The 23073-nt window shown below is 44.7% G+C and overlaps 1 protein-coding gene across 1 annotated transcript in view; it reads left to right on the plus strand.

Moving 5' to 3' along the window:
• Positions 1–1941: 1941 nt before the first annotated feature.
• The window catches only part of SKAP1 (src kinase associated phosphoprotein 1), a 65009-nt gene continuing 43877 nt past the window's right edge, over positions 1942–23073 (plus strand). Inside the window, exons 1-4 of the mRNA XM_068211970.1 lie at positions 1942–1990; positions 2664–2769; positions 5652–5677; positions 11929–12036. Coding sequence (XP_068068071.1) covers positions 1948–1990; positions 2664–2769; positions 5652–5677; positions 11929–12036 — 283 coding nt within the window. The 5' untranslated portion in view covers positions 1942–1947. The remainder of the gene's footprint in view (positions 1991–2663; positions 2770–5651; positions 5678–11928; positions 12037–23073) is intronic.

Raw genomic sequence — 23073 nt, forward strand, 5'->3', positions numbered from 1 at the left:
ACCTGGCCAGGAGATTTGAGGAACAGCTTTTGACAGGGAAAAATCCAAAATTTTCTCCCAAAAAAGGCTCAGAATTCCCTAAATCCTGGTTCAGAAAACCCTCCCTGGCCGGGAGATTTGAGGATCAGCTTTTGAAAGGGAAAAATCCAAATTTTGCCCCCAAAAAAGGCTCAGAATTCCATAAATCTGAGCCCTACCTGGCCAGGAGATTTGAGGAACGGCTTTTAACAAGGAAAAATCCACATTTTGCCCTCAAAAAAGGCTCAGAATTCCATAAATCCTGGACCTACCTGGCTGGAAGATTTAAGGAACAGGTATTGACCAGGAAAAATCCAAAATTTCCCCCCAAAAAAGGCTCTGAATTCCCTAAATCCCTGCCCTACCTGGCCAGGAGATTTGAGGAGCAGCTTTTGAGGAGGAAAAATCCACATTTTGCCCCCCAAAAAAAGGCTTGGGGCCCCAAAAAGATCAGAGGAGCAGCTCCTGTGATATTTTGATTTTCCATCTCCTGCTCAGGGCCCCCGAGCTGCATTTCCTGTGCTTTGAGGCCTCAGCATCCGCTGCAATATCTCCATTTTTGGGGCTGTTTCGGTCCTAAAACCGAGCTCGCGCTGCAGCTGAGCTGAGCCTAACAAGGCTGAAGGGGGAGGGGCAAAACCTGAGTTTCAAACCTGAGACAGAAACGGTTAAAGTCGGGTAGGAAATGCCGGATGGGAAAGTTTGGAAATGACGTGTCAGCGACAGCTCCGAGCTTTCAGGTCCCAGATCTGGAGAATCCCCTGGTGCTCCCTCTGTCCCCAGAGAAAAAAACCCAAAATTCCCAAATCCAGCAGGGAATTTCCTGGGAAATTTGCCTTTTCTGGGCCCTTCTCCATAAAATCGAAAAATGGGATTTATGAGGTGCTGGCCCTGCAAATCCCAACCCAAAACGGCCCCAAAAGCACTCTGGAGCTGCTTTGGGGTTTCTCCTTTGGCTCCACGACCCCAAATCCCGACCCCAAAGAGTCGGGATCCTCCTGGCACCTGCTCCTTGTCTGGTTTGTGCTGAGAAATGAAAAAAAGATTGGAATTTTTTTTTCCTTTGTTTCTCAGAAAAGTGGGGCCCAAACCACCTGGAGGAGCATCTCCGGATTTCCAGGAGTATTTCCACGTGGAAATATCCAGATTTCCAGGATTATTTTCCATATTTTCATGTGGAAATTTCTGAATTTCCAGTAATATTTCCCACATTTCCTTATGGAGGAGCATCTCCATATTTCCAGGAATATTTTCCATATTTCCTTATGGAGGAAACCTCCATATTTTCAGGAGTATTTCCATGTGGAAATCTCCAGATTTCCAGGAGTTTTTCCATATTTCCCCATTCCAGGTGATTTTTTCCCAACCCAACCTCTTTTCCACGCAGAAAACAGGAAAATTGGAAATTTCATCCCAGAACATCCCCTTTTTTCCACCACTGGAATTTTTGGGGTAGAAAACCTGGAAAAATCCTAATTTTGGGGGCAGGAACAGCCTGAGGAAGCTCCAGGTGAGCTCCAGGAGGAAATTCCACCTGGGAATTCCAGGTGGAACTCCTTGGCCGAAGCTCAACTTTCCCCACCTGGAATTTTTGGGGTGGAAAACCTGGAAAAATCCTAATTTTGGGGGCAGGAACAGCCTGAGGAAGCTCCAGGTGAGCTCCAGGAGGAAATTCCAGCTGGGAATTCCAAGTGGAGCTCCTTGGCCGGAGCTCAGCTTTCCCCACCTGGAATTTTTGGGATCACCCAGGACAGCTGGGAATGATCCCGGGGATCTGCTGGGGTTTAAAAGGAGGAGGAAGCCAAACCCCAAAGGTTCCTCCTCCTCCTCGTCATTTTTGGGGCGTCCCCACCCTCGCGGCTTCCTCCTCGTCACCCCACAGCCATCGCGGCCGGCTCGGCACCCGTGGGAAGGGATCCCGTGGATCCCATGGATGCCCCAATCCCACAGGAGATCCAGAGGCTCCTGGAAGGTAACGGATCCCTCCTCGCCCCCCTTCCAGCCCCGTGAGGGAATGGGGTGGAGCTGGGAAGGGTTTGGGCTGGCTTTTTCTGGGGTGCTTTGGGCTCTTCAGGGCTTGTGGGACCTCCTGGGCCTTGACCACGGGGAGAATTTGGGGGTGACATCACGGAGAATTTGGGGGTCTGTGGGGCCTCCTTGACCCTGAGGAAAATTTGGGGGCCACAGGGCCCCCCTGACCCCAAAGATTTGGGGGCCATGGGGCCTCCCTGACCCCACAAACAAGGGGGCCGTGGGGCCTCCCTGATTCCCAGATTTCCTGAACCCCTTCCCATTCCCAGATTTCCTGCCCCTTCCCACAACCCCTTTCCCTCTCCAAGGCCGCGTATCCCTGATTTTCCTGACCCTCCCCAGGCCCAGATTTCCTAAACCCTTTCCCAAGTCCAGCTTTCCTAAACCCCTTTCCAGTTTTCCTGACCCTTCCCAGATTTCCTAAACCCCTTTCCCAGATTTCCTGCCCCTTCCCACATTCACTTTTCCTCTCCAATGCCGCGTATCCCCAGTTTTCCTGACCCTTCCCAGATTTCCTGAACCCCCTTCCCACATTTCCTTCCCCTTCCCATGGCCACTTTCCCTCTGCAAGGCCGCGTATCCCGCTTTTCCCTTTCCCATTCGCGGTTTTCCAGAGGCTGAGGATTACCTAAGCCAGGCTTTGCAGGAGGAGCCGCTCAGCGCCCGGGCGCAGGAGCAGCGCGACACCATCCTCGGCGCCTTCCAGCGCCTCAAAGCCAGGTGGGTTCTCCTGGATTTCCCGCTCCAAACCTCCGGAATTCCAGCAGATTTTGGGGATTCCTCCTTCTGCTGCAATTCCCCCATGGTTTTGAATTTTATGGATATTCCAGGCTCGGAATAATGGGAGAATCCTGGGGAGTTGTCGTTGTTTTGGTTGGATTTTCTCTGGTTTAGGACGGGGATTTTCCCCTCTTTTTTAGGAGGAATTTAGGAAGGAATTCTGGGATATTCCTGATTTATTCCTGAATTTCAGGATGGGATTTTCCCCTTTTTTAAGGAAGGAATTCTGGGATATTCCTGATGTATTCCCTAATTTCATGATGGGATTTTCCCCTTTTTAAAGGAAGGAATTCTGGGATATTCCTGATTTATTCTACAATTTCAAGATTTTTGCCTCTTTTTAAAGGAAGGAATTCTGGGATATTCCTGATTTATTCTGGATGGGGATTTTCTCCCCTCTTTTTCGTTCAAGGAAGGAATTTCTCACATTAATCCAAATTAAATTCATCCCATTTTCACCTCCTTTTATCCCTGAGCTCACTCCCACCACTAATTCCCTTTGGAGCCTTCTGGGTTGTTCCTTTCCGGAATTTTCCAGCCTTTTCCAGCCCGGCTGATGGAATTATCCCAATTTTCCCATCCATTTCCTCCTGGATCCATCATTAACCTGAAACCTGAGAGCCTCAACTGAGCTGAAAAATGAATTTCAATCCATTTCTCCCCTAATGGGGAATTCCCAATCCCATTTTCCCAGCTCCCATTTTTTTTTTCCTCTGTTGGAAATCTCATCCAGCATCGATTTTTAAAAAAAATTATTTATTTTCCCAGACATTAAAATCCTGGCTCCAAAGATTCCATTCCACCCCATCCCTTGGGAATATTTAATTAATTAATGAGGAAAAACTGGGAATTTGATTGGAAGCGACCTGGATTTTATGGATCCGGCTCAGAGGGTTTGGATTTTGGGATTTTTCCAGCTGCTCAAATCCCATTAAACCCACATTTGCCCAAATTTTTGCATTTTTTGGGTGTTGCAGGCCCAAAACTCCAAGAATATATTGGAAAAATAGGATTTGGGATTAATTTTTATGCAGGAAAGGGTGGGGGAAACACCAAATTTAGGGAAAATATTGGGAAAAGAGCAAAATTCCATGGGGGAACTTCCTGGAAATCCAAGGGCTCCCAAAATCCGGCATTTATGGGATTTATCCAAGATTTCTGTTGGCAGAAATGAGCTCATGACTCTTCCACATTCACTAAAATCCTCTCCTGTCCCCATCCCTAATTCCATTTTCTCCCAAATTTTCCTTCCCAGAGTAAAAATTATCCAACCATGGAATAAAAACCAAATCCTTGAGCTGAAACTAGAAATTTTTTTTGCTGTTTTTTTATCCTAAAAAATGAGAAAAAGCAGGAAGATCCAAGCTTTTTTTAGCGTTTTCCATCTGAATCCCCGGAGCTGCTCCGGGAGGGAACGGAACTCAATTTTCCCCTTTTTTTTAGGCCATTTCCTGGGATTAAAAATGACAGAGGTCGGGAACAAAGCCCCGGTGCTTTCATGGAGCAGGAATTGCGAGTGACAGAAAATCATTCAGGAAATGTTGGCGCTAAAACATGGCCGGGAAAAGCTCCTGAGGCAAAAATTCTGGGAAAAAAAAAGGGATTTTTGCTCTTCTTCTTTGTCCAGGAGGGAAAAATATTCCCAGTTTTGTCAATCTGGATTTTTTGGGATTGGGAGAATGCAGGGATCTCTTAGAGCTGATGTTTTTCTGCTTAAATGTGGGATAATTGGAATTCTCCATGGAAATGTTGGGATTTAAGGATAAAAAGAAAATGGGAATAAAAAGCTGGAACTGCTTTTCCAGCTGCCCTCGTGTGGGGCTGGATTTTTGGGATTTTTGGGATAAAATGGAGCAGCCACGGGATGGAGAAAAAACTCTTTGTGGAACTGGGGAACCAGCCCCAAAAGCATCCCGAAAAATTCCCAATTTTTCCTCCAGAAGGATCTTCCCAACCCAATATCCTGGGAAATTTGCGCACATTTTGAATTTTTCCTGTTTTTTTTTTTTTTTTTTTTTTTTTTTTTAATCCAAAGGAAAAAACTCCAATAAATACCAGGCCCTTCATGGGAATTCCGGGGTTGTTTCCCAAGGAATCTGTGCTGGGAGCTGGGATGTTCCTCAGGATTCGTTTTCTCCAGGAAATCTTTTAATGAGGATCCAAATTAATTAATTGGATTTTCCCATGCTGGATTTCTGCCACCGGTGCTCATCTTGGAAGGGGCTCTTTGTGCTTTATTCCCAATCCTTGGTGGGATTCCCAAATTTCCCGGTGCTGTTCCTGGATTAAAATGATTTCTCATGATTTTCTTGAAGTGAGAGAGAGGAATAAATCCTGATTTTTTAATATTTGATATTTTTTTTTTTGGAATGGATTAAAATGATCCCCAAGATTTGCCCGAAGTGGGAGAGAGGAATAAATCCCGATTTTTTAATATTAAATCCTTATTTATTTTTTGGGAATGGGTGGAATGTGGATCACCCTCCACTTGCTGGGAATCAGCTCAGTGAAAATCTTGGAATATTTTGGGCTTGGAAATGACTTTTAAAGGATTTGAGGGGAAAAAAGGTCGCAGGAATTTTTGTGTTTGGAGAAGGATCTGCTCCAACAGATGGAAAACCATGGAATTCGGGTTGGGAAGGGCTTAAATCCCATACATTCCTGTACTCCAGGGCTGGCCCATCCCAATTCCTCTTGGAATTACTTGTGTTTCCCATTCCCTGGGTTCCCAGATTCTCCCATCCACCCCTAATTCCTCAGGCCGGAAGAATCCTTGAGGAAAATCTGGGATTTTACAGCTTCTTTTCCCTTTTCTTTTTCAGGTACCACCTGGAATTCCCATGCCGAGGTGAGTCCAGCTGGGAAGGGTTGGACTGGGGGACGTTCCCTGTGCCAAATTCCCAGGAAAAAGAGCTTTTATGGATATGTGGGGCAGTTCTTGGGGTGGGAAAATTCTGCAGCAGGAATCTCATCCCGGAGAGCAAATCCCACAATTTCTGTGGCTCTGGCATTGATTCCTGGGCTGGGAATTTCCAGGAATTTGGAAATGTTTGGGAAGCTTGGGAAGGGCAGCGTATTCCCATGGAGAATTGAGTGGGAGCAAAGATTCCGGTGTGTCCCTCAATTTTCCTGAGCTTGGAATGGGAGCAGAGCCCAGGATCAGGATGGGAATTTTCCAGGAATGACAATTCCTTGTTAAAAATTCGGGAATTTTTGGCTTTGGTCCTCATTTCCTCCATCATGACAGTGAGGATGTGAACTTCCTGGGATTCCTGAGGGTCACCAGGAGGGAATTCTGGATCTCCAGGACAATCGGTGGGTGTGGGTGGCTCGGAGCTGAGCTGGAGCTCCTTCGGCTCCGTTGGATCAAGGGATGGAATTCCCAATTCGGAGCCTTGGGGACAGCACAGGGATTGGTGTATTTGTCCTTTTTCCTTAAAAATTGGTTGGGATCCATGGGGATCTCCTGGAGTTCCACTGAGGTGAAAGCTACCGGAAAAAAATTCCCTTCCTGGCATTCCAACCCATCCAATCCTTTATTCCAGGAATAAAATCCCTTCCTGCCATTCCAGCTTCTCCAAACCCTTCTTTCCTCTGGGAATTAAACCCATTCCCAACATTCCAACACCTCCAATCCTCTATTCCAGGAATAAAATCCATTCCTGGCATTCCAACTCCTCCAATCCTTTATTCCATGAATAAAATCCCTTCCCAGTGTTCCAACTCCTCCAATCCTTTATTCCAGGAATAAAATCCCTTCCCAGCATTCCAATCCTTTATTCCAGGAATAAAATCCCTTCCTGCCATTCCAATTCCTCCAATCCTTCTTTTTCCCCAGGAACAAATTTCAGTGGCCCCTCCTGGCTCCAGGCTGGCTTCCAGCCCATCCTGGCGAGGCCAGGAACTCGCGATTCCCAGCTGGAGTGGCATTCTCCCATTTCAGTCGGATCCTCCAAGCTTTAATTGCTTCCCAAGCATTGTTTTCCCCATGAATCCAGCATCTGGCACCCTCTGGAAAAGTCCAGTGGACAGCTGGGCAGAAAAATTAACAAAAAAATGGAAAGGAAGGGAAGAGCCGAGCGCGTCAAAGGCTCCAAATGAGGTTTTGAAATTGGGAAATTCATGGAATTTCAGGGATGGAGGAGGAGGGAGCCTTTTGTTCCTCGCGATATTCTTTTGATGGAGTCAGAAGTGGAAGGAAAAGTAGGAGAATCGGGATGTGGAAGGAAATTTGGCAATTTTAGTGGGAATGAATCCTTGGAGTGCTCAGGGAATGCACAGCCAGGTACCCCATGGGAAAATGGGAAATTCCATGGCCACCTTGTCCATCTCTGAGGGTCTTCAAGAGAGGTTACGGAGTCACCCGAGCTCCTGAGTGCCAAAAAATCAGAGAGTCACGGAATGGCTCTTCCATTTTTAGGAAATTTGGGAAAATTGAGGCTCAAAAAATGTGGGTTGGAGCCATAACTTCTGCTTGTCCCAGCCCCGTGCCTTAACCCCAGAAAATTCCCACCTCTTGGAGTCAGGAATAGTTAATAGAAATGGGATGAACTGTGATTTAAAAAATGGGAGCTTTGTTAATTAAAGGGATTCATTAACAAAGAAAAAAGTTGGAGTAGGCCTCAGCAGGCCTCACCAGGCCTCAGAAGGCCTCAGCAGGCCTCACCAGGCCTCAGCAGGCCTCACCTCATAGCAGGCCCGGTTTAGCTGATATTTTTATCAATTTTTTGCTTCATTTTTTGGTATAACTTTTTTGGCATTATTTTGTTTGATTGTTTTATTTCCCTTTTATCCATTTTTCTGATCTCTTTATCACTCTGCCTTGGAGAACAGAACTCCATCCCGCTGGAGCCATGCCGCCATGTCCATCCTTGTCCTCTCCCTTCAGGAACAAAATCCCCCAAAAAAACCCCAAACCCAAATCTTTGCAACCCTTTTTTCCCTTTAAAACCCCCAGTCCAGGGAGCTGCAGCCGCCTGGGAGCCGGAACCTGGCGTTTCCCCAACCCTCTCCCCGCCGCTGCCTTTTTACTCCGTGTAGTTATGACAAGGCCAAGTAGCAAATCATTAAAACAACAACAACAACAAAAAAAACCTAAAAAAAAATTCCTTTTTTTGCTGCAAAGATTCCCTTTGAAGCCGAGCCGGAGTGGCCGGGAATTAATGGAGTGCTGGGTGATTTTAGGAAGTTTTATTTATAAAAAGCCCTTTTGGGCTCATGCCGGGAGGCTCCGGCTTTGCTGAGCTGGGCTCAGGCTCACAAGCCCGGCTTAGATTTATGAAGTGTTGGGAAAAAAGCAGGAAAAAAACCTTGGGATTGACAAGAACTGGAACGCGAGGCTCAAATCGCCGGCCCCGCGGTTATAAACAACAACGCTCCGGCTCCGGAGATGTCAAAACACCGCGGAGATGGAAAGAAAAGCAAATAATTTTATATATTTATATATTTATATATCCTATATTTATATATCCTATATACTATATAATTTTTAGAGTTATATATATTACATATTATATATATTAGATACATATATTAGATATATTAGAAACATTCTATATTACAGGATATACATATTAATTATACTGTATATTACTACATAAATATTATATTAATTTATTTATATTTATATATTTTTAATACACAAGAAATATTTTTATTTTATGAAAATATATATGCATTTACACATAATACAATATTTAATATAGATATTTTCTATAATATATAAATAAATATAATATATGATCTATTTTATATTATATAATATACATTATATATATTTTAAATATATCCATATATAGTCTATATATTTTCTATATATTATATACATATGTATATATTTTATATATATATATATATATATATATATATATAAAATTATTTATTCTTTACTGCCCCTTCTGCAGAATTATTAATTAATTAATTGCCTGCAATCCTGCCGATTTGTTAACTAATTATTTCCCAGCTTCACGTGTGGTTTTTATAGAATTATTGATTAATTATTGCCCGTTCTGTAGAATTATTTTGGTGGGAGCCTGTCCTGATTAGGGATTGTTGGAAAATTCCCCAAAAATTCCCCTCCTGGGGCTGGAATTTCATGGATCCCCTCACCTGAGATCATTCCCGGTGGGTACAGCCCCTCCTGCTTCCCCAAAAAAATGGGAAAAAAGATTCATAATTTCCAATAACGCTCCCCGATTTTGTATCCAGAAATTTTCTCGGCCCTGGGACAAGGAATAATTTAACCCCTGAGCTGCTGAATTTCTTTTGGAATTATTCTCCAAATCCCAAAAGTTCAGCTTTTCTGGTTTATTCCACCCTAAACTCCGACCCGCTGCAGGATTGCCAATTTTGGAATATTTTCAATTATTGCCGCCTCTCCATGAGCCCCAAATCCACCAGATTTTCCTCCCCATCCTTTCCTGGGATTATTCCTTGCTGGTTTTGGCTATTCCCAAGAAATTCCCTGGTTTTATACCCCCCATCCTCGCTGCCTTTGGGTATTCCCAAGAAATTCCTGTTTGTTTCCTCCCCATCCTTTCCAGGGATTGGCTTTGGACATTCCCAAGACATTCCATGTTTTTTCCGTGCCTGGGGGAGGGGACGGCAGGGAAATTCCAGAGGCGCATTCCCGGCTGCCGCTGCCTTGCAGCCCGACCTGCTGGGCGCCGGCAATCACTGCAAGCTCCAGCAGCTCCATCCCAAAAAAACAAAAAGAAAACCCAAAAAAATCACCCAAAAATCCCCAAAAAAACCAAAAAACCCCCAAAAAATCCCCAAGCAACTTTAAAAAATCCCCCTCAAAAATTCCAAACAAATACCGAAAAGAGCCCCCAAAAAGCCCCATAAATCCCCCCAAAATGCCCCAAAAATCTCCAAAAGATTCCCCCCCCAAAAAAATCCCCAAAAAATCCCAAAAAACCCCAAAAAATCCCCAAAAAACCCCAAAAGATCCCCCCAAAAAAATCCCCAAAACATCCCCCAAAAAATTCCAAAAAACCCAAAAAATTAAAAAAAAAAGCCCCCCCCCCAAATCCCCCCCCCCCCCCAATAAAGCAAAAAAAAAAAAAAACGCCAAAAAAGCCTCAATCCCAAAGATTTTTCCCTTTTTAGTGCGCTGGGAATTTGATTTTTTACACCCACTTAACAAAAAAAACCCAAAAATGGGAATGAGAGGAGAAAATGAGGCTTGGGATGGTTTGGGAAGCGAAGGGAAATCGGCTCCTGATGGATATGGGGAGGAATTTTTGGGATTCCTGGCTGGGATTGCATCCTGAAAAAAAGAGAAATGATGCTGGAGGGATTTGGGGTTATTTGGGATTTTTTGGGGGATGATTGTGGTGGGATAAGATGGGGATGGAATAGAAAAATAGGGTTTGGAGGCAAAAAAAAAAGGGATTTTAAGGTAAAAAATAGGATTTGAAGGCAAAAATTTAGGGTTTTGGGTAAAAATAGGATTCAAACCCAGCCCAAATTTATAAATTTTGTGCTTTTATCAAATCCCAGGAGCTCCAAACTATTCCGCTCCCAATTTTTGGGGTTTTCCCATGATTCTCTTCCATTCCAACTTTTTGGGGTTGTTCCACCATTTTATCCATCCCCAGTTTTTGGGATTTTCCCATAATTCTCATCCATTCCCAATTTTGAGGATTTTCCCACCATTGTCTTCCATTCCCACTTTTATCATTCCCATTTTGTCCCTAAACGAGGGAATTCTTGATGCTGGATCATTTCATGACCCCACTTTTTTTCTTATAATTCCCATTTTTTTCCTTAAAAACGGGAGTCACTGACGTCAGATCACTTGATGACCCCACTTTTTTTCTTTTATCATTCCAATTTTTTTCCCAGAAAACGGGAATTCTTGCCATTGGAGCATTTTCTGGCCCAGCTTTCTTTGGAAATCGTCGCCGAGCCGCTGGAAATTCCGTGTTGGGGCTGTTTGGAGGGCGCTGAGTGAGGAGCAGCTGCCCCCGCTCCCTTATCGGAGCAAATATTGAATTAAAAACCTTCGAATATCCAATTAAAAACCTTTTGATGTCCAATTAAAAACCCTTTCATACCCAATTAAAAATCTTTTATCGCCGCTGGGTTTTTTGTTAAAAGCGATCTCAGCACCTGGCACAGGGCGGCCTCTCCAGAAAATCCCACGGAAATTCCCTGGAAAATTCAACAGAAATTAATTTCAGGGGCGGAAAGATTCTTTCCACAGCCCGGACTGGGTCATTTGTTTGTAGGAAATCCATGGTTTTATCCTTTTTTCCTTAAAATTTGTGCAGGAAATTAATGTTTTTATCCTTTTTCCCTGTAAATTTATATCAAAAATCCATGGTTTTATTCTTTTTTCCTTATGATTTGTGCATGGAATCCATGGTTTTATCCTTTTTCCCTGTAAATTTCTGCTGGAAATCCAGGCTTTTGTCCCAATCCCTATAAATTTGTGTAGGAAATGAATGCTTTTATCCTTTATCCCTGTAAATCTATATCGAAAATCCATGGTTTTATCCTTTTTCCTTGTAAATTTATATAGAAAATCCATATTTTTATCCTTTTTCCTTATCATTTGTGCAAGAAATCCATATTTTTATCTCAATCCCAGTAAATTTCTGCAGGAAATCCATGTTTTTATAATTTTCCCTGTAATTTTTGATAGGAAATCCATGTTTTTATCATTTTCCCCTCTCTCCTGAAGGATTTCCAAGCTCTCCTTCCCTAAAATCCTGGGAAATTCCCTGTTTTAGTGCAATCCTTTATTTCCCACTTGGATTTCCGGCAAGGTCACGGCCTGAGGGCAGGGCCGAGGATTTGGGTTTGCCTCTGGAATTTTGGCATTCCTGGCTTTTTCCAGTGGGAGTTCCCTTGTCCACCCTGATTTGCCCTAAAACCCCTGAAATCCCAGAAAAATCAGCTTGCATTTCAGAGGGAACTGGAAGGAAACGGGGATATTCGGGGCTAGGAATTTCCAAATTCCCCAAATTTCCCTCCAAAATTCCTCAAAATTCCTCAAATCTCCCCCAAAAATTCCTCAAAATTCCTCAAAAGTCCTCAAATATCCTCAAAAATTCCTCCCAAATTCCTCAAATTTTCCCCACATCCATCCAGGTGGGGATGAGCGCGATGTTCACGACGGCTCCGAGGAAAATCCCGGCTGGAATTTTGGCCCTTCCCACATTTCCCCAGCCTCGTTCCCAACAGAATTCCAGGATGAGGGTGAGTCGCTGATTTTTTGGGAATGTTTTGGAAGATTTCTTGGAATTCTGGGATGTTTTTGGTGTTTCTTGGAATTCTTGGGATTTGATCTTCGGGAGAAGATCAAGGATAAATCCGGAATCCGTTGGGTTCCATCCATCCCAGAATTCAGGAGGGGATTTTGGGGTTTCTCAGCGCTTCGTCCATTCCCAATGGATTGATCCCTTTGGATATTGATCGATCCCTTTGGATGTTGATTTATCCTATTGGTTATTGATTGATCCCTTTGGATATTGATCAATCCCTTGGGATATTGATTGATCCTATTTGTTATTGATCAGTCCCTTTGTTTATTGGTTTATCCCTTTGGATGTTGATTTATCCTATTGGTTATTGATTGATCCCTTTGGATATTGATCAATCCCTTTTGTTATTGATTTATCCCTTGGGATATTCCTCTGTTTCCTTTGGATATTGATTGATCCCTTTGGTTGTTCATTAGTCCTTTTGGATATTGATTTATCCTATTGGATATTGATTGATCCCTTGCGATATTGATTGATCCCTTTGGATCCTGCTCCATCCCTTTTGATAATCCTTTATTCCCGTTGCTCAGTCAATATTGGGGTGTGTCCATGTTTATTGGGGCATTTTTGGAGTTGTCCATGGATTTTGGGGCTGTCCATGGATATTCGGGGCTTGCCTGTGTTTATTGAGGCATTTTTGGGGCTGTCAGAGAATATTGGGGTGTGTCCGTGTTTACTGGGGGATTTTTGGGATTGTCGGTGAATATTGGGACGTGTCTGTGTTTATTGGGATCCATCGCAATCTATTCGGTGCATTTGGGGTCTATTTGGGGTGATTTTGGTGTATTGAGGGTTATTTTGGTAGTTTTAGGGTCTATTTAGGGCTATTTTGGTCGATTTGGGATCTGTTTGGGGTCATTTTGGTGTATTTAGGGTCTAAATTGGGTCATTTTGGTGTTTTAAGGGTCTATTTGGGGTAATTTTGGTGTTTTTATGGTCTATTTGGGGTCATTTTGGTGTTTTTATGGTCTATTTGCGGTCATTTTGGTGTTTTTAGGGTTTATTTGGGTTATTTTGGTGGTTTTAGGGTTTATTTGGGGTCATTTTGGTGTTTTTAGGGTCTAATTTGGGTCATTTTGGTGTTTTTAGGGTTTATTTGGGTTATTTTGGTGTTTTTAGGGTTTATTTGGGGTCATTTTGGTGTTTTTAGGGTCTAATTTGGGTCATTTTGTGTTTTAAGGGTCTATTTGGGGTAATTTTGGTGTTTTTAGGGTTTGTTTGGGGGTCCCGCGCTCCCTCCGGGCGCGGCGGCGGCTCCGGAATTCTGCAGCGCCCCCGTGTGGGGGCGGCCGGGAACGCGCGGCGTCGGGAGCGCGCCCGGGAGCGCGCATTGGGAACGGGCCCGGGAGCGTGCTTTGGGAAGGGGCTTTGGGAAGGGGTTTTAGGAACGGGCTCTGGGAATGGGGTTTAGCAACAGGCCTTGGGAAAGGGAAGGAGCTTTGGGAACGGGAACGGGCTTTAGGAATGGGCTTTGGGAATGGGAAGGGGCTTTGGGAATGGGTTTTGGGAAGAGGAACAGGCTTTGGGAACGAGAACAGGCTTTGGGAAGGGGTTTTGGGAAGGGGCTTTGGGAATGGGGCTTAGGAACAGGTCTTGGGAAGGGGCTTTGGGAATGGGAACGGGCTTTGGGATCAGGCTTTGGGATCAGGCTTTGTGAAGGGGCTTTGGGAACGCGCCCGGCCAGGATCATGCGCAGGCGCCGCTTCTTCCTCTCGTTTTATCCCCAAACCCCATCAAAGAACCCAAACCCAGCCTCCAAACCCTCCCCCAAAACCCAAATCCTCCCCCAAACCCCAAATCCTCCCACAGACACATCCCAAGCAAATCCCATCCCACAAACACATCCCAAATAAACCGATCCCACCCCACAGACACGTCCCATCCATTGGGACTGATTTGGGGTTGGGATTGATGATTTGGGTTGGGATTGATGATTTGGGGTCAGGATTTATGATTTGGGTTGGGATTGATGATTTGGGGTCAGGATTTATGATTTGGGTTAGGATTGATGATTTGGGGTCAGGATTGATGATTTGGGCTCGGGATTGGTTTGGGCTCGGGATTGGTTTGGGGTTAAGGTTTTCCCCTCACTGTGGCACCTTCCCAGCCAGGAACCCCCTGGGTTTGGGCAGAGTTTTTGGGATTTTTTCCTCATTTTCCTGGCCTGGATAATCCCAAATAGCCTTTGGCAGAGCCAAGAGGTGCAGGAGGGAAGGACTGAGCTGGATTTAGGGAATTTTTATCCTTTGGATCCCATTTATCTGTTGGATGCTGCTGTGGGGTCCGGGTGTTTTGACTCAGAAATCCCAGAATGTTTTAGGGTGGGAAAAACCCTAAAAATCCCCCAGTTCCAACCCCGTGCCGTGGACAGGGATATCTCCCACCGGAGACAGCCATCCCAAATCCTCCGAACGCCTTCTGATTAATTAATCATTAATTAATTCATTCATTAATCAGCTGAACAGAGCTGCTCCAGCCTCAACCCGGAGAAGATCAAAGGCACAAAACCCAAAAAAAAATCCCCTGGAATTTGGGGGAGAAACGGGAAGTTTATTTTAACTGGGAACTGATGGCTTTTGGGATTTTTCCAGCCCTGATTTTAGGGTCGGGAGGCACCGGAAGCCAGGGAGGAGCAAATTTAGGGGCAGGGGAACTCCCGGTGCTCTCTGAACTCCTTCCAAAAGCTGGGGAAGAGCTCCGGAATTCCCGATAAACACCTGATGCATGGGGTGTGCGGGAAGGGTGGGATGGGGAGGATTGGAGCGGCCACGGGGGCAGGGTCAGCCTTAAAAACCCTTTAAACCCTTCAAAACCCCCAAAAATGTCCTTGGAAACGGTTCAAAACTCTCTAAAATCCTTCAAAACCTCCTAAAACCCTTAAAAATAGTTCAAAACTTTCTAAAATACTTCAAAACCTTTCAAAACCCTTTGAAATATTTTAAAACCATTTTAAATCTTTTAAAATCCTTCAAAACCTTCTAAAATCCTTTAAACCGCTTCAAAATCCTTTAAAATCCTTTAAAATAGTTCAAAACTCTCTAAAATCCTTCCAAATCCTTCAAAACCCTTTATAATGGTCCAAAACTCTCTAAAATCCTTTAAAACACTTCAAAACCCTTAAAATATTTTAAAATCCTTCAAAACCTTCTCAAACCCTTTAAACCCCTTCAAGACTCTTTAAAATATTTCAAAACCCTTTAAAACCTTCTGTAACTCTTTAAACACCTTCAAAACCCTTTAAAATAGTTCAAAACTCTCTAAAATCCTTCAAAATCTTCTAAAACCCTTTAAACCCCCTCAAAACCCTTTAAAATCCTTTAAAATAGTTCAAAACTCTCTAAAATCCTTCCAAATTCTTCAAAACCCTACAAACCACTTTAAAATCTTTAAAAGATTTTTAAGACCCTTTAAAATATGTCAAAACCCCAAACCTGCCCCAATTCTCTTTAGGGAATGAAACTTTTGGGGTGGCTCATTTATTGTGCCACCCATTCTTCTGGAAATCCCAAAACTCCAGCTCCTGAATTTCTCCCTTTTTTCCTCCCTGACTTTATTTTCTCCTTCCCCAATAAAATAAATCTCATTTTCCCCCCCTCCCATATAAAATAAATCAATTTTTTCTTCATTCCATATAAAAAAAATCCCATTTTCCCCCTTGCCCCAATAAAACAAATCCCATTTTTTCCTCTTCCCCTATTAAAAAAATCCCATTTCTATTTTCCATCCCCTATAAAACAAATCCCATTTTTCCCCCTTTTCCCCCTTTTTTCCCCCTCCGCTGTCCCCTGCCCTCATCCCCTCCCGATATTTGCATTCCCACCTCATTTAGTCTCGGGATTAATGAGCTGTTTACCCAGCCTAGATGAAACTGGGCCTAAACCCCGGCCTAACCCCAACCCCCCATTCATCACCCGGGCCTTTGGCTGGGGCCGCTCTGGGGGAATTCCTCGGGAATTTTGGTCCCTCCCCAGGAAAATCCCAGGATTTTCTTCCTTTTTCATTCATTTGGAATTTTTTTAAGCTCTTTTTTTTTTGAAATTTTTTTTTTGAGGTTTTTTTTTGCCCCTCCCCGTGTTTCTGCTCCAGGAAAATCGAGGATTTGGTCAAATTTGGGAATTTCTCGATGGCAATTCCTGAAAAATTCCATTTGGTTTGAGGGGGAAAATTCCCTGGTCCTCGTCCCACCCAACCTGGGAAAATCTGGGGAAAAAAACATGGAAAATGGAAGATTTTAATTTGGATTTTGGGTTAGAGTTGGGATAAATGGACCAAAACCACTTAAATTTGATTTATGTTGGAATTTTATTTGGGGTAAATGGATCAAAATCACTTAAATTTTATTTATTTTAGAATTCAATGGAATGCCAAGGGATCTTGAGGGAAAAGGGAAAAATGGGATTTTCCCTCCCCCTGTCCCACATTCCTGCACCTCCAATCCCAAACCCAATCCCAAATCCCAGCCCTGGCTCTGTCCTGCTGCCCTTCTGTGGTGGAGCTGCCACAGCGGAAACGGGACCAGGGACTGACCCCGGCCCTGACCCCGATCCTGACCCTGACCCCAATCCCTGACCCGATCCAAATCCCTGATCCCAATCCTAGCCCCAATCCCTGATCCCAATCCCAATCCCTGACCCCAATCCCAGCCCCGACCCCAATCCCATCCCTGATCCCAATCCCTGACCCCAATCCCTGTCCCTGACCCCAATCCCTGACCCGATCCAAATCCCTGATCCCAATCCTAGCCCCAATCCCTGATCCCAATCCCAATCCCTGACCCCAATCCCAATCCCCGACCCCAATCCCAGCCCCGACCCCAATCCCAGCCCCGACCCCAATCCCATCCCTGATCCCAATTCCAGCCCCGATCCCTGATCCCAATCCTGGGCAGGAGCAGCCAAAGCTGGAAAAAAAATCCCTGGGCTGGGATCAGCGCTGGGTCAGGTTTAGGATTGGGATTTTCCTTCCCGACCCTATTCCTTCCCGACCATTTTCCTGCTTTTCCCCTCCACCACCCCTTAAAAGCAGCCACAAAAATCCCCTTTTCCCGGGAATTTTAGGCACTGCTCTTTAAAAAAAATCCTCTAAATAATATCCCAGAATTTCTGCTTTTCCCCTTCTTCCAAGGAAATTTGAATCCCCTTTTAAAAAAAATACAATACGCCAAATTTTCTGCTTTTCCCTTTAATCATCCCTTCTACCAAGGAATTTTTAGCTCCTGTTTTTTCTTAAATATTTTAAAATAATATCCCAGATTTCCTGCTTTTCCCTTTAATCATCCCTTCTTCCAATGAAACTTGGCTCCCGTTTTTTCTTAAATATTTATTCAATAATATCCCAAATATTCTGCTTTTCCCCTCCACCATCCCTTAAAAGCAGCCACAAAAATCCCCTTTTCCATGTTTTTTTAGGCACTGTTTTTAAAAAAAAATCCTCTAAATAATATCCCAGATTTTATTCTTTTCCTTTCCATCATCCCCTTTTCCCAGGAATTTTGGCTCCTGTTTTTTCTTTAATATTTATTAAATAATATCCCAGATTTGCTGCTTTTCCCTTCCACCATCCCTTAGAAAGCATTGAGAAAAATCCCATTTTCCCGGGAATTTTAGGCAACTTTTTTTTTTAAATATTTTTTATATAATATCCCAGATTTTCTGCTTTTTCCTTTAGCCATCCCTTCTTCCAAGGCATTTTTGGCTCCAGTTTTTTCTTAAATATTTAAAAATAATATCTCAGATTTTCTGCCTTTCCCTTTAATCATCCCTTAAAAAGCAGCCACAAAAATCCCATTTTCCAGGGAATTTTGGGCGTCTTTTTAAAAAAGATATTAATTAAAAAATATCCCAGATTTTCTGCTTTTCCCCTCCACCATCCCTTAAAAAGCAGCTATAAAAATCCCCTTTTACAGGTAATTTTGGGCAGAGTTTTTTTTCTTTAATATTTTATATATAATATCCCAAGTTTTCTGCTGTTCCCTTTCACCATCCCTTCTTCCAAGGAATTTTGGCTCCTGTTTTTTCTTAAATAATATCCCAGATTTGCTGCTTTTCCCTTCCACCATCCCTTAGAAAGCATTGAGAAAAATCCCATTTCCCAGGGAACTTTGGGCACCTTTTTTTAAAAATATTTTTTATATAATATCCCAGATTTTTTGCTTTTCCCTTTAACCATCCCTTCTACCAAGGAATTTTGACTCCTGTTTTTTCTTTAATATTTATTAAATAATATCCCAGATTTTCTGCTTTTCCCTTCCATCATCCCTTAGAAACAGCAAAAAAAAAAAAAAAAAACAACAAAAAAACAACAAAAAAAAAAAAAACCCAAAAACGATTTTCCAGGGAATTTTGGACACCTTTTTAAAAAATATTTCTTATATAATATCCCAGAAAACCCATTTTCCAGGGAATTTTAGGCAACATTTTAAAAAAATAATATCCCAGATTTCCTGCTTTTCCCTTTAATCATCCCTTCTTCCAATGAAACTTGGCTCCCGTTTTTTCTTAAATATTTATTCAATAATATCCCAACTTTTCTGTTTTTCCCTTCCACCATCCCTTAAAAAGCAGCGAGAAAAATCCCATTTCCCAGGGAACTTTGGGCTCCTTTTTTAAAAAATATTTTTATGTAATATCCCAGATTTTTTGCTTTTCCCTTTAACCATCTCTTCTACCAAGGATTTTTTTGGCTCCTGTTTTTTCTTAAATATTTTAAAATAATATCCCAGATTTTCTGCTTTTCCTTTCCATCATCCCTTAGAAACAGCCGCAAAACCCCATTTCCCAGGGAATTTTAAGCCCCATTTTAAAAAATAATATCCCAGATTTCCTCCTGTTCCCCTCCACCATCTCTTAAAAAGCAGCCAAAAAAATCCATTTTCCAGGGAATTTTGGGCATATTTTATTTTTAAATATTTTTAATATAAAATCCCAGATTTCCTGCTTTTCCCCTCCCACCATCCCACCAAAAAAAAAAAAGATAAATTTTTGCCTGCAAAGCCCAGATTTGCTGAGTCGCCTCCTCCCACCCCCCGCGCCCCAGTTCCCGTTAAATTCCCGTTATCCCTTTGGAATATTCCGGACTTTCTTGAAGGGCTCCAGGAGCCACCTCGTGGCCACCTCGTGGCAGCTTCTCCCGAGGTGGGACCTCAAGGAGAGCTTGGGAAGGGTGGAAAATCCAGGCCGGGCTGGGAATGGGATCCATCCGTCAGCAGAACTCCGGGAAAAGCGCTCGGCATATTCGGGATATAAATCGCGGTGCTAACGACACGCCGTAAATACTCATTATCCCCCCTAATTCTACACCGGATTGGGAAAAACCAACGGGGAAAAAAAGAAATAATAAAAAAAAAAATTCCAGAGGGAGGGCAAGGGTTTTTTTTTTTTTGTTTTAAACAACAAAAGGGATTTGGGGGCGGGATTGATATAAATTGCGAATAAATATTAACGGCAGCCCGCCCCCGCCCGCTCCCTGTGGACATCTGTTTGCATCCATTGGGTGTCGCGTCCCGGTGGGGCTGAATGGGATTTATCTGGGATTTTATAATGGGATTTATCTGGATTTTCTATGCATGGCTTGCTGGGAATGGAAATAAATCGGGAAGCGGCCGTATTGGTTTTTCCTGGGATGCCTGAACTTTTCACCCCGGGGGTCGGAGCGGTCGCGCGCTGACCCCGCTGCCCCCGGCTGGTGCGGCCGCGGCTCCGAGGGGTCACCTTGCAGCCATGGCAACCCACGGATCATCCGAGGATCGTCCAAGGATCATTCCCGTTTACCCGCGGCCCGCGGGGTTTTTGGGAGGATGAAGTTGGGGTTTCTCCAGCTGGGGAGGGTTTTTGGGGTGTTGGTGGTTGTTCCCAGGGAGGTTTTAGGTGTTTTGGGGTGGTGGTTGGGAGGGTGGGGAGGGATGGGGGGAAGAGGTGGGGAGGGAAAAGAGGGGTGGGAAAAGAGGGGTGGAAAAAGAGGGATTGGGAAAAGAGGGATTGGGAAAAGAAGGATTCGGAAGAGAGGAATGGCAAGGGAAAAGAAGGAAGGGGAAGGAAAAGAGGGATGAGAAAAGAGGGATGGGAAATGGAGGATTCAGAAAAGAGGGATGGGATAAGAGGAATGTGGAAGGAAAAGAGGGATGGGGAAGGCAGAGCACTCCCAGTTCTGGATTCGTATCCTTGCTCTGCGTTGTGCCTCAGTTTCCCCATCATCCCTCCTCCTCTGGAGCAGATTCCTTGGGGTTTAATTGGGAACGTTCCTGGTTTCCTGGTTGGCATTTTGGGTACAAAGTGCTGGGGGCTGCTCCTGCTCTTCCTGGCCTTATGGAAGGCAAAATTCCTAAAAATTTGAGCTGGGATCCATCTCCGGGCAGACCCTGATGGGCTGGAGGGCCCTGAAGTGGGAGATTTGGGGGTTGGAAATTCCAGATCCTGGGGCATTTTGAAGCCTGGCATCCAACTGCTGGTTTTTGTGCCCGGGTAGGGATTCCTTCCCATCCTGAGATTCCACATGGGAAGCTGGAGGTTTGGGATGAATTTGGGTGAGGGATCTCTGCCACAGAGCAGCAGGAGAGGTGTGGGAAAGGTCAATTCCACCTCACCCTTTCCCCTTTTCCCTCACCCTTTTCCCTTTCCCCTTTTCAATTCCCATTTCCCATTTCCATTTCCCCTTTCCTTTTCCCTTTTCCCCTTTTCCATTTCCCTTTTTCCTTTTTCCTTTTCCCATTTTCGTGTTTTCCCTTTTCCCCTTTCCCTTTTTCCTTTTTCCCTTTTCCTTTTCCCTTTCCCCCTTCCTCTATTTCCCCCTTTCCCCCTTTTCCCCTTTCATCCTTTTCTTTCCCCTTTTCCCTTTTCCCCTTTTCCCTTTTCCCCTTTCCCCTTTTCCCTTTTTCCTTTTCCATTTTCCCTTTTCCTTTTTCCCTTTCCCTTTTCCCGTTTTCCCCTTTTCTCTTGTCCCTGTTTTCCCTTCCCCCTTTTCCCCTCTTTTTCCCTTTTCCCATTTCCCCCTTTCCCTTTTCCCTTTCTGCTCTTCTCCCTTTTCCCTTTCCCTTTCCCCTTTTCCTCTTTCTCTTTTCCCTTCCCCTTTTCCCTTCCCCCTTTTCCCCTTTTCCCCTTTTCCCTTCCTGCTGACCCCCCGCTCCCCCCGTATCCCAGAACTGGCCTCGATCCCGTTTTTGAACTTGGGAAATTCCCAGGAGCGCTGCCGGGGTTATTTTGGGAATGGGGCCATGCCCTGTCCCTCTCCACAGGAACACGGAGGGATTTCCCTCGGTCCCACACCTGCTCCATTGTTCTCCCGGTTTTTGGTGTCCAAAGGTCCCGGATGGGAATTCCAGAGGCCTGGGAGCAGCTGTGGAAGTGCTCAGCTCACTCCAAACAATGGGAATGCAAATCTGGACTCGGCCAAAGGTCTCGGGACACGGGCTGTTCCTCATCCCCTTCCAGTTTGGGGCTCAAACTGGGACCTCTGGGTCAGTGGTGGTGCCTTTGGAGGTGGGAGTAGGAGGATGAGAAAGAGGAGGCTGAGGGTCAGGATCAGGATGAAGATCAGGATCAGGATGAGGAGGAGGAGGTTGAGGATCAGGATCAGGATGAAGATCAGGATCAGGGTGAGGAGGAGGAGGAGGAGGAGGAAGAGGGGGCAGCTGAGGATCAGGATCAGGGTGAGGATGAGGATGAAGATCAAGGTGAGGATTGGGATCAGGATCAGAATCTGGGTGAGGACCAGGATGAGGAGGAGGAAGAGGAGGCAGCTGAGGATGAAGGTAAGGATCAGGATGAGGATGAAGATCAGGATGAGGAGGAGGAGGAGGAAAAGGAGGCAGCTGAGGATCAGGATCAGGGTGAGGATCAGGATGAGGACCAGGATGAGGATGAAGATGAGGATGAGGAGGAGGAAGAGGAGGTCGGAGCTGGGCTCCATCTCCACCATCCCACATCCTTCCACAGACCCTGCAGGGATCCAGATCCCTCCCCTTTCCCAACCTTTCCCTCTTTCCCACCAGATCCTGCCTCACCCAAACATGATAATTCCAAATTTCCCCCAACCCCAGCGTCAGAAACCCGCGGCGCGAAACCAACGCGGATCCGCGGCTCCGGCCTCGTTTTCCAGGCGGGAATGGGGGTAGGGAGCGGGAGCCAAGCAACGCTTCCCGAGCTGTTTGCAGAGCCCTCGGAAAAAGGGAAAACAATGCGATTAATTTTCTGCAGCGCAATCATGCAGAGATTTAATAAGCAGCCAAAGGTAGGATCCATCTGTAAGGAACGCGCCGCCTGCTCCATTACTCCTCTCCTGCCATTTTTTTTCCTTCCCAAACCTTAATTAATTGAGGGAAAAAAAAAAAAGGAAAGAAAAAAAAAAAAAGAGGGAATTGTTTATTAAAGTGGGAACAGGCTCTCGGCTCTGTCTCTGCGCAGCTCTGGTTCAAAAGTTCACCCAATTCCCCCAAGGCTCGTCCGTGTGTGTGTGTTTGGAAACGGGGCTGTACGTGCGCCTCTCCCTCATTCCCAGATTTCCTTGCTTCCCTGCTCCCGCATGGATTCCCAAAAAGGTGCTGCGCTTTAAAAGAAACCAAAAACCAAAAAAATTTAATTTAGGGATTTTTTTTATTCTGTCTGGAATGTTCTGTGAGAGAGATTTTTCTTCTTCTGTCCCTGCTCGTCCTTTATCCCGGTTGGATCAGGAAGGGAAAGGCGATTCCAGAGCAGGGCTGGAATGAGAGAAACAGGAAGGAATGGGGGCGGATTCTGCAGGTGGATCCGTGTGGGATCCAACTACAGAGGGGTTGGGAATGTGGGGTACCCGTGGTGAGGGTGGGAATTTGGGATATCTATGGTCAGCATGGGAATTTGGGATACCAGTGGTCAGTGTGCAGCCAAAAGAGGAGATCCATGGAAAACCAAGGAGTTGGGAATTTGGGACACCTGTGGTCATTGTGGGGCCAAAAGGGGAGATCCAGGGAAAATTGAGGGCTTGGGAATTTGGGATACCC

This window comes from Anomalospiza imberbis, chromosome 22 (assembly GCF_031753505.1).
Source record: "Anomalospiza imberbis isolate Cuckoo-Finch-1a 21T00152 chromosome 22, ASM3175350v1, whole genome shotgun sequence".
In the NCBI taxonomy this organism is placed as follows: Eukaryota; Metazoa; Chordata; class Aves; order Passeriformes; family Viduidae; genus Anomalospiza; species Anomalospiza imberbis.